This window comes from Hemitrygon akajei, chromosome 12 (genome assembly GCF_048418815.1).
Source record: "Hemitrygon akajei chromosome 12, sHemAka1.3, whole genome shotgun sequence".
Lineage (NCBI taxonomy): Eukaryota > Metazoa > Chordata > Chondrichthyes > Myliobatiformes > Dasyatidae > Hemitrygon > Hemitrygon akajei.
This window is the reverse complement of record NC_133135.1, coordinates 105,547,854-105,565,064: the sequence shown is the minus strand read 5'-3', so window position 1 is coordinate 105,565,064 and position 17,211 is coordinate 105,547,854. Positions and strand designations below refer to the sequence as shown.

The window sequence follows — 17,211 nt, the reverse complement described above, 5'->3', positions numbered from 1 at the left end:
CCCAGACCTGGTAAAGAGTTGCTCCCTGGCTCCCTCTGGTGGAGGAGGCAGGAACCGCCCCAGTGGAATGGCGTTAGCAATTTTCCAGCCCTCAGTGTCCGGTGGTTCTTGAACCATCAAGACGAATGTCTCTACTCTCTCTTCTGCCACCTCTTTCAGACCCTGGAGGTGTAGGATCAACCGGTCCAGGTGACTTATCTACTTCAGGCTTTTCATTTTCCCAAGCACTATCTCCTCAGTAATAGTGCGGCACTGACACTCTCGCTTCCTGGCATTCTGCTGTCTTCCGCAATGTAGACTGATGCAAAAGACTTATTAAGTTCATCCACCATTTCTTTTCCCCCTGTTACTACCTGTCCAGTGTCATTTTACAGCGGTCCGATACTCACTCTCGCCTCTTTGTACATCTGAGAAAACCTCAGCGTCTATAGAGGGGGAATAAACAGTTCACGTTTCGGGCCGAGACCCTTCACCAGGACTGGAAAGGAAGGGGGAAGATGCCTGAAAAAGAAATGAGGGGGGTGGGGGAGGAGGGCAAACTGGCAGGTGATGGCTGAGGGCAGGTGGGGGGGCAGGAAGTAGGTGGGTGGTAAAGAAAGAAGCTGGGAGGGTAAAGGGCTGGAGAAGAAGGAATATGGCAGGAAGGGACAATGGACCATGGGAGAAAGGGAAGGAGGAGGGAAACCAGAGGGAGGTGATAGGCAGGTGAGGAGAGCGGAAACCAGAATGGGGAATGGGAAAAAGGGAACAGAGAAACTACCGGAAGTTAGAGAAATCTAATTTAAACGTTTTGGAGTAAGAAGGATGACGGTTTTATAAACGGGGGAAAAAAATTAAAATTCTGAGGTGCAAATGGACTTGTGCAGAAGTCCCTGAAGGTTCATTCACAGGTTGAGTCTGTGGTGAGGGCGGCAAATGCAATGTTAGCATTCACTTCAAGAGGATTGGAATGTAAGAGCGGCTTGGGCCTCTTACCTGAGAAAGGATGTGCTGATATTTGGAGAGGGTTCAGAGGACGTGCATGAAAATGATCCTGGGATTGAGAGGCTTGTCGTATGAGGAGCGTTTCACGGCTCTCGGCCTGTATCCACTGGAGTGCAGAAGAATGAGGGGGAATCTCATTGAAACCTATTGAGTGTTGAAAGGCCTCGTTAGAGTGGATATGGCGAGGGTGATTCCTGTAGTGGGAGAGTCTAGGGTCAAAGGGCACAGCCTCAGAATAGGAGAACGGGAGATGAGGAGGAATTTCTTTAGCTCCAGGGTGGCGGATCTGTGGAATTCGTTGCCACGGGCGGCTGTGGAGGCCGAGTAAATGAGGGCATTTAAAGCAGAGCTTGATAGATCCTTGGTAAGTCAGGGAGTGAAAAGTTATGGGGAGACGGCAGGAGAATGGGTTTGAGAGGGGTATGGATCAGCCGTGGTGAAATGGGAAAGTGGGCTCCAGGGGACAAATGGCCCAATTCTGCTCCAACGTCTCACGGTCTTAAATCAATGTTCATGCTGTGAGGTTGGAGCCTACCCAGATGGAGTATGAGGTGCTGCTCCTTCACCCCGAGTGTGGTCTCCTTGTATCAGTGGAGGAAGCCATGCTGGAATGGGAAGAGGAATGGATCTGAAATGAGCGGCCACTGACAGTAGACTGGGCCAAGGAACGCAGAGACCAGTGGCAGGCATTTAGCAGAATTCAGAACACAACTAATGGTAAATAAATCTCTACTAAAGGGGAGGGGTATAGCAAATGAAAGGATGTGATCTTTTCATGGGCAGCCGAATCTTGTGAAGGGGTGCAGCACCCTATCTTTCTCTCGAGAACGCAGGCACGGCCACAGTGGCCGTCGCTGGAGCAGCCTCGGGGCTAGGCTGCAACTTTGGGCCAGGGGACCCGGACCGAGAGTGAAAAACAAATCGGTAATTAGCCAATTTAAGCGCCGAGCCAGATTAAAAGGATTTAAGGCATCGAAGCTGAGGGTGGAGGCTCACTACTTGGGAAGCTCCACTCACCTCTGCACTGAACCGACTCCGAGACTGTGGTCTGCCACCATTGGCACTCCCTCAGTGCTCGTCACTGGCCGCGCCAGGATTTATAGGGAAGACGTTCAAATGGGAATGCAGAAAATGAAACTTTATGACATGTTGCACTCATGGTTTTGTTTGCTTGAAGCATGTTGTCAACCAGCTGCACGTAGTTTGGTGCTCCGTAGTTGCCAAGAAAGTTTTCAGCAACATCCTTGAAAACCTTCATGTGATTTTCTCCAGTCCCACTAGAAGTTCTTTGAATTACCTGTCATTGATGATCTGATTGATTTGTGGACCAACAAAAATGCCTTCCTTAATCTTGGCATCAGTTACCCTGACTTGAATTATGAATTGAAATAACAAATATAGGTGATTTTTGATAAAAATGGTGCGTGATAGATGTACTCTGACATTGACTCTGGCAAGCCAGCGTTCAACACCCCTCCCCCAATAATCCAACACCAACCACATCCAACTCTGACTGACTACCTACTGGGGAGGGGCAGCCCTCTTTCAAAAGAAAATGGGGGCATCGCGGCTGCATAGTGGCTAGTCCAACACTATCACAGGTCAGAGTTCCACTCTGACATCCTCTGTAAGCAAGTTTGTGAATTTCTTTCTGTGAGCGTGTAGGTTTCCTCCTGGTGCTCGGGTTTCCTCCAAAGACACACCGGATAATAGGTTAGTAGGCCATTGTAATCGGGGGAGCGCTGAGTGGTGCTGCTCGAGGGGCCCGTTCCGTGCCGACAATGCACAAGGGAGGGGCAGCCAATTACCCCTAAAAAGAAAGCCACCAAAACAATCTACTCTAAAACGATTTTATTAAAACTTATCAAATAAACAGAGTCCCAATCATCTGAAAATTTTTACCATAAGCCGTTTTCAAAATGAAACCGTGCACAAAAAAAAGCATTAATTTTGGAGTAAAACAGGTCCCACACCCACTTCTACGTCACGCTACAGCTTACAAGCCTGGAGCAGAAAAGCTATCGTCCCATTTCGCTGATTTGTAAGACCTTGTACGACGCGGGAGAGATCTCAGAGTTTAGAAGACGGAAATGGAACATCTGAAATTCTGTGAAAGCCCCCTGAATCGGGGGAGTTTGCAGTGGAGCTGCCACCCCAATTCCTTCATAGGGTAAATACCCAAACCAGCGCAGTCCGCTAGGCCTCACGGCAGGCAAAGACTCCGGCCAAACAAGGAAGACCATTTCCCGCAGGAAATTGAATCTCACGGCGGCATACATGTACTTCGACAATAAAATTTACTTTGAACTTTTGAAAATCAGACAGAAACTGGAGATTCAGGAGTTGGACTGATGATTTGTCCTGCCCTTCGGATGAGACAACTTTAGAAGTAGAATCGCTTAAATCCTCGAAGCGCCGAGCTCCTGCCCTCTACGACCCCCACCACACAACAAATCAAGACCGTCCATTCATTCCTCCCCAAAGCCACGAGGACTCAGAGGGTAGAGGAGACTCGGGAGTATCGTGTTCCGTTCTGGTCGCCTCATTATAGGAAAGACGCGGAAGCTTTAGAGAGGGTGCAGACAAGGTTTGCCACGATCCTGTCTCCATTAGAGAGCACGTGTTTACGTGGCTAGATTAAGTGAGGTAGAGCTTCACTCTTTGGAGCACAGGAGGATGTTAGAAATGTGCAAGATGATAAGAGGCACGGATTGAGCGGACAGCTAGAAACTTTTTCCCAGGGTGGAAACGGCAAATACCAGGGGGCATAATTTTGAGACAATTGTAGGAAAATATAGGTGAGGGGAACATCAGAGGTAGTTTTTTTTTAAAAACACATGTGTTGTGGAGTGGCTGGAACTCACTGGCAGGGGTGGTGTTAGAAACAGATAGATTAGGAAGGGTTAAGATAGGCACGTGGATGACAGAGAAATGGACGGCCATGTGGGAGGGAAGGGTTGGATTGTGGACTGAAGAGGCTAGACTGTGTTGTAATGTTCTACGTTCTAGGTTTTGCTATTTTGGACCTTCCTGTCCAGAGGGGTTAGATTGATCTTAGAGTAGGGTAAAAGGCCAGCACAACACTGTGGGCCAAATGGCCTGGACTGTGCTGTAATGCTGTGTGTTCTGTGATAGCCCCCTGTTCCAGAACAGGGGACGGATTGGCGGACCAGAACATCGAGAAAATCACCGAAAAGGGAAACGAGAGTGAAGGTCAGAGCAGACAGAGTATTTACTGGTGACTTTCCCTCAGTAAACCTGCTTTCTGATATTGGGTATCACCGTTGGAATGCATCTGAACATTTCCAATCGTCAGATAATGGTCATCGTTAGGAGGAGTTGATGCAAGCAGTGTCACCAAGAGGGCAAGGCCACCATCCATGACTTTAATTACCTCCTTACAGGAAATTAGTGCTTCCTTTGAGCCCCTGCTGATGAGGTGGCTTGGGGGGGGGGGGGGGGGGGGAGGAGAGGATTCAGCCTGCATTTTCAGGTAAAGAGGTCGCTCAGATAGCAGTAATTATACAAGCATGTCCTGCCATTATCACTGAGGTGCCACCTCTCAGCCAGTGTCAACTGGCCTTTGGGATACGTGTTGGGATGCAGACCCCATCTCGAATCCGGTCTGCATCCTTCACATTCCCCATACATATACCCAGTCTGCTCCCCGACATCTCCAACTGAGGAATATTAACAGATGTAGATCTGAAGGTTTGACAAGTTGCAATAATGGATTTTTCCACTGAGAGGACGTAAAAAGAATATTTACGGATCAGACCCCAGGACAATCCAAGTGACATTCGATAAGGTAGGAAATGTATAAAACGTCACAGGTCACAAACCAACGAATTTGGGATTCAGCCGCTGGCCGCACAGGAAGTGCAGTAGCGGCCCGGCTGAGACGCCACACTAAAATGGGCAACTAAAACTAACCTAGCAGAATTCCTTTGATAGACCAGCTACAAGATTAAATAATTGCGATTAAATAACCAAAGGTGTTAAAATATTTTCTTGCTCCTACTGGAAATGGAATATGTAAAATCTTATGAATAACCCTGGGTTCCTGTGGCCCGTACAGTGCATATACTACAAAGCTGTAAAGATTCCAGTTCGAGATTCACTTCCCTAGACAACGGGATGGGTAAACACAGGGGTTTAAAGCCCAGTTACAGCCAGAGAAGAGGAACCCTCTTCAGATTTTGAAACAAATCCCTCAGTCACTCAAATCCACTCTAAGGTATGGGGCAAGATCAGGGTGAGGTTCCACATTAAGGCAGAAGCCATCAGAACTAATTATCTGCCCGTGTCAACTAACTACCAGGAGGACCCAGAGGGCTATGACAGCGAGAACTATCCTTCATCATAAACAATTTAAAACATTAAGACAGAAACGTTTATGGATAAGGCAATGTCATCAGCAAAGTTGTAGAGATCAAAACTGGGATACAATTATTATAGTAATGCTGATGCAAAGATGGGGGATAGACGGTTAAAACTTGTTCGCGTCTTTGCTGCACACTCCAGATGCTGGGTGTCAGCCCCTCGGCGGGGGTCACGCAGTGTTAATGAGGGTCTCCTTGTCCTCGCCGGAGCGCGTGCGATGGTAGGAGACCACGTGGTCAGCCTTTGCCAGCTTGACGATGAAGTAGACAACGCCTCCGAGGAGTATCAGGACGCAGATGGCCAGGAGAACCACCATGGAGATCGCTGCAGTGAGAGAGGAGGGATAAAGCCATCAGCAGAGAAGCACTTCCCTCTGAAACCCACCCCACCAATGTCCCCGAGCTGTCAATAATTCTGCCTCTCTGGCTGTGAACATTCCCGGTGGGGCCAGCATCATCACTTGGACCACAATGGCTTGCTGGGCCAGTTCATAGAACATTACAGCACAGTACAGGCCCTTCGGCCCGCAATGTCGTACTGACCTTTTAACATACTCCAAGATCATTCTAACTCCTCCCAAATACAGAGCCCTCCATCCCTGTGCCTTCCTAAGGGTCTCTTCAACACTCCTAATATACCTGCCTCTACCACCAATCTCGGCAGTGCATCCCATGAATAACCACTGTGTATAAAAAACTTATCCCTCCATATTTTCCTCCAGTCACCCTAATAATAGGTCTTCCTGAATTAGCCACTTCCGCCCTGGGAAAAAGGCGATGGCTGTTCACTTGATCTTTGCTTCTTACCATCTTATACACCTCTATCAAGGCACCTCTCAACCTCCTTGGCTGCTAAGTCCTAGCCCACTTGACCTATCCTCATTTCCAGGCCGAGCTGGTGGTGAGGAAGGCAAACACAATGTTAGCGTTCATTTCGAGAGGACTGGAATATAAACGTAAGGATGTAATGCTGAGGCTTTATAAAGCACCGGGGAGTATTGGAGCATTGTGAGCAGTTCTGGGCCCCTTATCTAAGGACGTGTTGACACTGGAGAGGGTTCAAAGGAGGTTATTCCAGAATTGACGGCTTTTCAGATCGGGGCGTTTGATGGCTCTGGGCCTGCATTCACCGGATTTTCAGAAGAACGAGGGGAGGGATCTCATTGAAACCTATCAAATGGTGAAAGGCCTTGATAGAGTGGATGTGGAGAGGATGTTTCCTATAGTGGGGGAGTCTAGGACCAGAGGACACAGATAGAGTGGATGTGGAGAGGATGTTTCCTGTGGTGGGGGAGTCTAGGACCAGAGGACACAGATAGAGTGGATGTGGAGAGGATGTTTCCTATGGTGGGAGTGTCTAAGACCAGAGGACACAGCCTCAGAATAGAGGGGCATCCTTTCAGAACAGAGACAAGGAGCAATTTCTTTAACCAGAGAGTGGTGAATCTGTGGAGGCCAAGTCTTTATGTATACTTAAGATTGAGGTTGATAGATTATTGATTGGTCAGGGCATGAAGTTATACTGGGAGGAGACAGGAGATTTGGGTCTACGAGGGAAAATGGATCAGCCCTGATGAAATGGTGCAGCAGACGCGATGGGCCAAATGGCCTAATTCTGCTTCTATGTCTTACTGTCTCTAATCCAGGCAGCATCCTGGTAAATCTCCTCTGCACCCTCTCTAATCCAGGCAACATCCTGGTAAATCTCCTCTGCACCCTCTCTAATCCAGACAGCATCCTGGTGAATCTCCTCTGCACCCTCTCTAATCCAGACAGCATCCTGGTGAACTTCCCCTGCACCCTCTCTAATCCAGGCAGCATCCTGGTAAATCTCCTCTGCACCCTCTGTAATCCAGGCAGCATCCTGGTAAATCTCCTCTGCACCCTCTCTAATCCAGACAGCACCCTGGTAAATCTCCTCTGCACCATCTCTAATCCAGGCAGCATCCTAGTGAATCTCCTCTGCACCCTCTCTAATCCAGGCAGCATCCTGGTAAATCTCCTCTGCACCCTCTCTAATCCAGGCAGCATCCTGGTGAATCTCCTCTGCACCCTCTCTAATCCAGGCAGCTTCCTGGTAAATCTCCTCTGCACCCTCTCCAATCCAGGCAGCTTCCTGGTAAATCTCCTCTGCACCCTCTCTAATCCAGGCAGCATCCTGGTGAATCTCCTCTGCACCCTCTCTAATCCAGACAGCACCCTGGTAAATCTCCTCTGCACCCTCTCCAATCCAGGCAGCTTCCTGGTGAATCTCCTCTGCACCCTCTCTAATCCAGGCAGCATCCTGGTGAATCTCCTCTGCACCCTCTCTAATCCAGGCAGCACCCTGGTAAATCTCCTCTGCACCCTCTCTAATCCAGACAGCATCCTGGTAAATCTCCTCTGCACCCTCTCTAATCCAGACAGCATCCTGGTAAATCTCCTCTGCACCCTCTCTAATCCTGGCAGCGTCCTGGTGAATCTCCTCTGCACCCTCTCTAATCCAGGCAGGTCCTGGTGAATCTCCTCTGCACCGTCTCTAATCCAGACAGCATCCTGGTAAATCTCCTCTGCACCCTCTCTAATCCAGGCAGCATCCTGGTAAATCTCCTCTGCACCCTCTCTAATCCAGGCAGCATCCTGGTAAATCTCCTCTGCACCCTCTCTAATCCAGACAGCATCCTGGTGAATCTCCTCTGCACCCTCTCTAATCCAGACAGCATCCTGGTGAACTTCCCCTGCACCCTCTCTAATCCAGGCAGCATCCTGGTAAATCTCCTCTGCACCCTCTGTAATCCAGGCAGCAACCTGGTAAATCTCCTCTGCACCCTCTCTAATCCAGACAGCACCCTGGTGAATCTCCTCTGCACCCTCTCCAATCCAGGCAGCATCCTGGTGAATCTCCTCTGCACCCTCTCTAATCCAGGCAGCATCCTGGTAAATCTCCTCTGCACCCTCTCTAATCCAGGCAGCACCCTGGTAAATCTCCTCTGCACCCTCTCTAATCCAGGCAGCATCCTGGTGAATCTCCTCTGCACCCTCTCTAATCCAGGCAGCATCCTGGTAAATCTCCTCTGCATCCTCTCTAATCCAGGCAGCGTCCTGGTAAATCTCCTCTGCACCCTCTCTAATCCAGGCAGCGTCCTGGTAAATCTCCTCTGCATCCTCTCTAATCCAGGCAGCGTCCTGGTAAATCTCCTCTGCACCCTCTCTAATCCAGACAGCATCCTGGTAAATCTCATCTGCACCCTCTCTAATCCGGACAGCATCCTGGTAACTCTCCTCTGCACCCTCTCTAATCCAGACAGCATCCTGGTAAATCTCCTCTGCACCCTCTCTAATCCAGGCAGCATCCTGGTAAATCTCCTCTGCACCCTCTCTAATCCAGACAGCATCCTGGTAAATCTCCTCTGCACCCTCTCTAATCCAGACAGCATCCTGGTGAATCTCCTCTGCATCCTCTCTAATCCAGACAGCATCCTGGTGAATCTCCTCTGCACCCTCTGTAATCCAGGCAGCATCCTGGTAAATCTCCTCTGCACCCTCTCTAATCCAGGCAGCATCCTGGTAAATCTCCTCTGCACCCTCTCTAATCCAGGCAGCATCCTGGTGAATCTCCTCTGCACCCTCTCTAATCCAGGCAGCATCCTGGTGAATCTCCTCTGCACCCTCTCTAATCCAGGCAGCATCCTGGTGAATCTCGTCTGCACCCTCTCTAATCCGGACAGCATCCTGGTAAATCTCCTCTGCACCCTCTCTAATCCGGACAGCATCCTGGTGAATCTCCTCTGCACCCTCTGTAATCCAGGCAGCATCCTGGTAAATCTCCTCTGCACCATCTCTAATCCAGGCAGCATCCTGGTAAATCTCCTCTGCACCCTCTCTAATCCAGGCAGCATCCTGGTGAATCTCCTCTGCACCCTCTCTAATCCAGGCAGCATCCTGGTGAATCTCCTCTGCACCCTCTCTAATCCAGGCAGCATCCTGGTGAATCTCGTCTGCACCCTCTCTAATCCGGACAGCATCCTGGTAAATCTCCTCTGCACCCTCTCTAATCCGGACAGCATCCTGGTGAATCTCCTCTGCACCCTCTCTAATCCGGACAGCATCCTGGTGAATCTCCTCTGCACCCTCTCTAATCCGGACAGCATCCTGGTGAATCTCCTCTGCACCCTCTCTAATCCGGACAGCATCCTGGTAAATCTCCTCTGCACCCTCTCTAATCCGGACAGCATCCTGGTGAATCTCCTCTGCACCCTCTCTAATCCAGGCAGCATCCTGGTAAATCTCCTCTGCACCCTCTCTAATCCGGACAGCATCCTGGTGAATCTCCTCTGCACCCTCTCTAAAGCTTCCTTCCTATAATGATGTGACCGGAACCGAACACAAGGCTCCACGTGGGGTCTAACCAGGGTTCTATAGAGTACGTGAATACCTCACAGCTCTTGTATCCTAACGAAGGCCAACACACCCTATCAACTTGCACAGCAGATCTGAGGGATCTGTGGGTAAGGGGAGTCACGGCCATCCCTTTTCACCCAGGTGTGTTAGCAGATTGGATCTCACTGGCTGAAAGGGTTAACGCTGCCTTTATGAAGTTCCACTAAAGAGTTGGGAAGTTTCAGTGACTATCATGGGTACTTGATGGGCTGAATGGTCTCCTAAAATAACTCGGAAAATAGGTAGCTCAGGTGCCTGATGGTTGGGTTGAGTTGTTCTCCGAACTTGGAAATTTCCTTGCCAATAGTTCGTCCGCATGCGAGGAGACATCGTCAGTGCGCTGTCGATTGTGGTGTGTCCTCTGAATACTTGGCCTTTGTATGCTTATCAAACTGCTGCCTGGTCGTCGTTATGGAAACTCGGTTGTGATGCAGGGAGGGGATCTTGTTGCTGGTGGTGGTGAACTTTGTACGTGGTCAGGAATTTTGCCCGCATTGGCCTATGAATGGGATTGAAGCTTACACGTCTGTGTAGAGAATTGTTTGTGGAAAACCACACTTCTCTTGCGTGCTGAAGTTCGCTCGTGCCACGGCTTTCACTGATGCCCGGTCGAATCCGTGCCCCTCTCGACCTTCACAGTAGAGACTCGGAAGAGTTGGTCACTCCGCTTTTCAGCCGGGTGATGCTCCTGGATCCTTGTGGATAGATTTTGAGTTGAGACCCCCTCCCTACGTCACGACTGAGTTTCCGTATTGACGCCCAATCAGCTGATTGATAGGTCTATACAGGCCAAGCGTTCGGAGGCCACACCACAATCTGCAGCGCATTGACGAAGTCTCCTCGTATGGTGACGAAATATTTGCAAAATGGGATTGTCAAGATCGGAGAACAACTCAACGCAACCGTGAGTGGTCTCCTTCCGTGCCGTCAGCTTGCTGCTTATTGTTTAAGCCGACAGCGAAGTTCACATCGCCTCTCCCCCATGGCTGCACCATGCACCAGAGCCCGCCTCTGTCCTGATGAGCCTGCGCTAACTGGAGCTTACCCGACACGTGGTGACGGAAGTCGGACTGGTGCTGCCTGTCGAGCTTGTTCTCGTCATCGCTTTTTTCCCAGTTACCTGCACGATTCAAAATTGTTCAATGTCATTACTAGTCATCATCATTATGTGCCATGTCCTATGACATCACCATTGTGCTGTGTTATATGACATCATGTGCCACTTCATATGACAGCACCATCATGTGCTGTGTCACATGACATCACCAACATGTGCCGTGTCATATGACGTGGGCGATCACGGTCTTTCTATAACCATGATTGCTCTTGGCAAATTTTTCTACAGAAGTGGTTTGCCATTGCCTTCTTCTGGGCCGTGTCTTTACAAGACGGGTGACCCCAGCCATTATCAATACTCTTCGGAGATTGTCTGCCTGGCGTCAGTGGTCACATAACCAGGACTTGTGATCTGCACCAGCTGCTCATACGACCGTCCACCACCTGTTCCCGCGGCTTCATGTGACCCTGACTGGGAGGGGGCTGGGGGCTAGGCAGGTGCCACATCTTGCCCGAGGGTGACCCCCAGGCTAGTGAAGGGAAGGACTGCCATACACCTCCTTTGAGAGAGACGTACGTCCACCCCATCACCCCCATTTCCAGCGTACAAATGTGAAGGAGAACAAAATAATTGTTATGTTGACCCCCTCTCAGAGGGAAGCGAGAGTGTGGGACGAGCTGCCAGTACAAGTGGTGCACGCAAACTCGATTTCAATGTTTAAGAGAAAAAGGGATGGTAGGGGTATGGAGGGCCATGGTCCCAGGGCAGACACAGTAATAATAAATAAAAAGACAATAAATATAAATACATACGATAGCTGATTATACAGAGGTTTCTGTCCATAAAGTGACGCTAGGTACAGGAGAGTCTGTACGTAAGGTGACACAGACAGGAAGTGATAAAGGAGTGGTGGGGTGAGTCAGCGGGTGGACATGTAGATGGGTTTTATTACTTGGGATGGTAATTGCTTTTCTTTTTTTTGCAGGCATTTAAAGAGAAATACAATAGAATGTATGAATAATTATACATAAGCAACCTCCAAGGGGACCACAACCTTGTCGTAGGGTTTGGAGGTTTGCATGCCTCGATGACCCGGAGAGCCATATTGGCTGGAGTCTTTATGCATTGGCTCTTGGTAGGGTCACCCATGCCAAACAGGTCAAAGGGTAGAGGCCAGACTAAGAGTGGTCCGCCGGTCCTCCAGGTTCGGGGGTTCAGCTCAGGGCTAACAACCCTGACTGGTCAAACAAAACTGTTATGGAAACAGCAATGGAGAATGTTTCTACATCTGAGTGTGACCTTCGTAGCTGCCCCAACACCACCGTCATAATGGGCAGTAATAAACAAACAGAAATGAACAACCAATATATAAAACACAACAAATTGTCAAAAGAGAGTCATGGAAAACTACAGTACAGAAACAATTCAAAATAATACTCAAAAAATGAGTTGTGCAGTCCTTTCAAAGTAAGCCTGCAGATTGTGGAATCAATTCAGAGTTGAGATGAGTGAAGTTATCCACACCGGTTCAGGAGCCTGATGGTTGTGGGGTAATAACTGTTCCTGAACCTGGTGGTGTGGGACCTGAGGCTCATTGTGGTGAGTGAAGTTATCCACACTGGTTCAGGAGCCTGATGGTTGTGGGGTAATAACTGTTCCTGAACCTGGTGGTGTGGGACCTGAGGCTCATTGTGGTGAGTGAAGTTATCCACACCGGTTCAGGAGCCTGATGGTTGTGGGGTAATAACTGTTCCTGAACCTGGTGGTGTGGGACCTGAGGCTCATTGTGGTGAGTGAAGTTATCCACACTGGTTCAGGAGCCTGATGGTCGTGGGGTAATAACTGTTCCTGAACCTGGTGGTGTGGGACCTGAGGCTCATTGTGGTGAGTGAAGTTATCCACACTGGTTCAGGAGCCTGATGGTTGTGGGGTAATAACTGTTCCTGAACCTGGTGATGTGGGACCTGAGGCTCATTGTGGTGAGTGAAGTTATCCACACCGGTTCAGGAGCCTGATGGTTGTGGGGTAATAACTGTTCCTGAACCTGGTGGTATGGGACCTGAGGGCTCCAGGATGCCAATGGCCAACACGGCACATGGACAAGATGCGAGTACACCTCCGGATTACGAACTGCCTCATAAAACTGCAACACTTGCACGGACATGCAAGTTCATTCAGAGCCACAGCCTCAGCTGCACTTTTGGTTCAGCCCGCCACTCAGGGAGACCCCGTGTGGTGGGGGGGGGGGGGGGGGTGCAGAGAAACACTCAGTGTAACGTGGGGTTTACCCCAACCAGGACCAGGCCTGAGTGAGGACTGAGAGGATGAGGCGCAGCTTGATAGAGGTGTACGGAGGGGGACAGCCAGGAACTCGGGGCCTTTCTCCCAGGGCAAATGCCAGAAGGACATCTTTTTGAGGTGAATGGGTGTAAGTTCAGGGGCGATGTCAGAGGGAGGTGTTTATATAAACTCTGTGGCGGGCGCAATGAACACACAGCCAGGGATGGTGGCAGAAAAAGGACAACTTGCAGGTCACCCTTGGGCAGCCGGTGCAGATCACAAGTCCTGGTGATACGACCACCGCCGCCAGGCAGACAATCTCTGAAGAGCATCGATAATGGCTGGGGGCGGGGAAGGGGTCACCTATGTTGTGAAGACACCACCCAGAAGGAGGAAATGGCAAACCACTTCTGCGGAGGTTTACCGAGAACAATCGTGGTCACGTGGAAAGACCACGACTGCCCACGTCCTACGACAGAGCGCGTAACGAACAAACGAGGCTAATTCTGTACACAAACAGGTCTTTTAACCCAACTTGTCCATGACGACCGAGGCTAGTGCCATTTGCCCACGTTTGCCCCACATGCCCCTCATGCCCCTCAACCTCTCCTATTCATGTATAAGCTAAACGTTCTGACACTCAGAACCGGGTGCAGTACCACCAGCTCATGCAGCAGTACAAAGCAATACATCGTATTAGAGGAAGAAATGTGAATACTGTAAATATATATATATTAATAGTTAAAGTAAATAAGTAGTGCAAATATAGAAATAAAGTAGTGAGGTAGTGTTCATGGGTTCAATATCCAGACATCGTTGGGGGAGGGGAGAAGCTATTCCTGGATCATTGAGTGCGAGGCTTCAGGCTCCTGTCTGAGAAGAGGGTATGTCCTGGGTGGTGGGGGTCTGGGGAGCTGTAATATGGTCAAAGCAATAGATTCATGGGTGTGCTCTACACCTCCTTGGAGATGCTGCACCCCCGGCATTCCCTGCTCTCCCCCATCTCAGTACTGAGAACCTTCTTTCATGAGGAGCAGTGGGACCAACTCACCATCTCACAAGGTCCCCAGTGCACGGGGCTGCCCTTGCCCCCACCCACAGTCAAACGCACAGATTCGTCACACGTGCATCGAGGCACGCAGCGAAATGCGCCGTTTGCCTCAGTGACCAACGCGGGCCGAGGACATGCTGCCACACTTCCAGCACCAAAATAGCAAACCTACAACTCACTAACCCTGACTCGTGCCACCCCCCGATTTAATCCCAGCCCAATCACAGGGCAACTTACAGTGACCAGTGAACCTACCTACCGACTGGACTGTGGGAGGAAACCGGAGCACCCGGAGGAAACCCATGCGGTGACCGGGAGAACATACCAACTCTTTATGGACAGTGGTGGGAATGGAACCTGGATCGCAGGCATTGTAAAGGTGTTACATTAACCCCTCTGTTACCATGCTGGCGTTAGCCATTCCGCCAATGCAGATGGACCATTTTCACCGCCAGGAATAGCAACTCTAATTTCACTAATTTATTTTAGACAGTGATGTCCCTCATTTCTGGAATCACTCTCGTCACTCTCTCCCGCACCTTCAAGCTCTAAGTTATATACATTATTTTGGAAACTGACAGAAGACTGAGATCAGTGGGGCGGGTGCGGAGAGGGAGTGAGTGTTCAGCGCTGTGTACCGCTGCTGCTGGAGAAGCTGTCAGTCTTTCTATCGCGCTTGCTGCTCCCAAGGGAAGGCCCCTCTCTTCAAGTGCCCTCTCTCTCCCTCTTCACCCACCCAGATCTTGCTCTCTGTCCCTCTGTTCTGCACCTTATACCATTGTAACATTATATCAAGTTTATAACTAACTTGATTAATTAATTGTGTGTGAGTGTGAGTGTGCGCAGACATTCTGTCTGTACATATCACGAGTTTAACGCTGACAAGTGCTGAGAAGCAGTGGAAAAAAAGAAAAGCTTTTCCACTATATACGCAGAGCGCTGTATATATCTGCCGTCGGCAGATGCTGCCGGAGGATTTGGACCCTAATTCAGGTTTATAAATGTGTTCTAGTTGTGGCCTTAGTTGCCCTTTATTGGTCCTACTTCCGGGCGGTTTTGAATCAAGGTGAACTGCACTGGAATATGCCTTTCGATTTGCGTTGTAGGTTCTGCGTTCTCACTTGGGTTTTTTTGGTTGCCATTTGCACAATTTCTTTTGCGTGTGGAGAGGGGGGTTTGATGTTCGATGTTCCTCTCTGAACGGGTTCCATGGTGTTTCTGTGTTTTGTGGCTGTCTGTGGGAAGACAAATCTCAGGGTTGTGTACTGCATACACTCTTCCATAAATAAATGTACTTTGGATCTTTGAACTGGACATACAGCTGCCACAGGACTGAAAGTAACCAGCCACGGACTCCGTCTACACCCCGCCCTCCGGCTCGGGTAAGCAGCCATGATACTGCGGATGCCACAGCACCGTAGCTGCAGCACAACGCTGTTACAGCTCGGGGTGGGGGGGCAGAGTGGGGGGTGCGGGTCAGAGCTCAGACTGTCCTCTGTAAGGAATTTGTACATTTCCCCTGTGACCGTCTGGGTACTTCGGCATCCTCCCACAGTCGGTTAGTAGGTTAACTGATCATTGTAAATTGCCCTGTGATCAGGCCAGGATCAAATCCGGGAGTCGCTGGGCAGCGCGGCTCAAAGGGCTGGTTCCTCACACTATCTCAATAAATAAAAATCCTGGACTTTACCCACCCAGATCTTGCTCTCTTCGTCTCTCTGTTCTGCACCTTATATTATTGTAACATTATATCAAGTTTATAACTAACTTGATTAATTAATTAATTGTGTGTGTGTGTGTGAGTGTGCGCAGACATTCTGTCTGTACATATCACGCGTTTAACGCTGACAACTGCTGAGATGCAGTGGAAAAAAAGAAAAGCTTTTCCACTATATACGCAGAGCGCTGTCGCAGGAAAGTAGCGTCCATCATCAGGGACCCCCACCATCCAGGCCATGCTCTCTTCTCACTGCTGCCGTCAGGAAGGTGGTGCAGGAGCCTCAGGTCCCACACCACCAGGTTCAGGACCAGTTATTACCCCACAACCATCAGGCTCCTGAACCAGTGTGGATAACTTCACTCACCACAATGAGCCTCAGGTCCCACCCCACCAGGTTCAGGACCAGTTATTACCCCACAACCATCAGGTTCCTGAACCAGTGTGGATAACTTCACTCATCACAATGAGCCTCAGGTCCCACACCACCAGGTTCAGGACCAGTTATTACCCCACAACCATCAGGCTCCTGAAACGGCGTGGATAACTTCACTCACCACAATGAGCCTCAGGTCCCACACCACCAGGTTCAGGAACAGTTATTACCCCTCAACCATCAGGCTCCTGAACCAGTGTGGATAACTTCACTCTCCACAATGAGCCTCAGGTCCCACACCACCAGGTTCAGGAACAGTTATTACCCCACAACCATCAGGCTCCTGAACCAGTGTGGATAACTTCACTCACCACAATGAGCCTCAGGTCCCACACCACCAGGTTCAGGAACAGTTATTACCCCACAACCATCAGACTCCTGAACCAGTGTGGATAACTTCACTCACCACAATGAGCCTCAGGTCCCACACCACCAGGTTCAGGAACAGTTATTACCCCACAACCATCAGGCTCCTGAACCAGTGTGGATAACTTCACTCACCACAATGAGCCTCAGGTCCCACACCACCAGGTTCAGGACCAGTTATTACCCCTCAACCATCAGGCTCCTGAACCGGTGTGGATAACTTCACTCACCACAATGAGCCTCAGGTCCCACACCACCAGGTTCAGGAACAGTTATTACCCCACAACCATCAGGCTCCTGAACCAGTGTGGATAACTTCACTCACCACAATGAGCCTCAGGTCCCACACCACCAGGTTCAGGACCAGTTATTACCCCTCAACCATCAGGCTCCTGAACCGGTGTGGATAACTTCACTCACCACAATGAGCCTCAGGTCCCACACCACCAGGTTCAGGAACAGTTATTACCCCACAACCATCAGGCTCCTGAACCAGTGTGGATAACTTCACTCACCACA

At 49.9% G+C, this 17,211-nt stretch overlaps 1 protein-coding gene across 2 annotated transcripts in view; it reads right to left on the bottom strand.

The window, feature by feature from the left end:
• Positions 1-2,820: 2,820 nt before the first annotated feature.
• LOC140737337 (putative Kunitz-type serine protease inhibitor) overlaps positions 2,821-17,211 on the bottom strand; it is a 57,718-nt gene continuing 43,327 nt past the window's right edge. For both annotated transcript variants that reach the window (XM_073063779.1, XM_073063778.1), the window contains 2 exons: positions 10,831-10,905; positions 2,821-5,691 (listed from right to left, as the gene is read on the bottom strand). In XM_073063779.1, the coding sequence (XP_072919880.1) occupies positions 5,537-5,691; positions 10,831-10,905 (230 nt within the window). In that variant the 3' untranslated portion in view covers positions 2,821-5,536. The remainder of the gene's footprint in view (positions 5,692-10,830; positions 10,906-17,211) is intronic.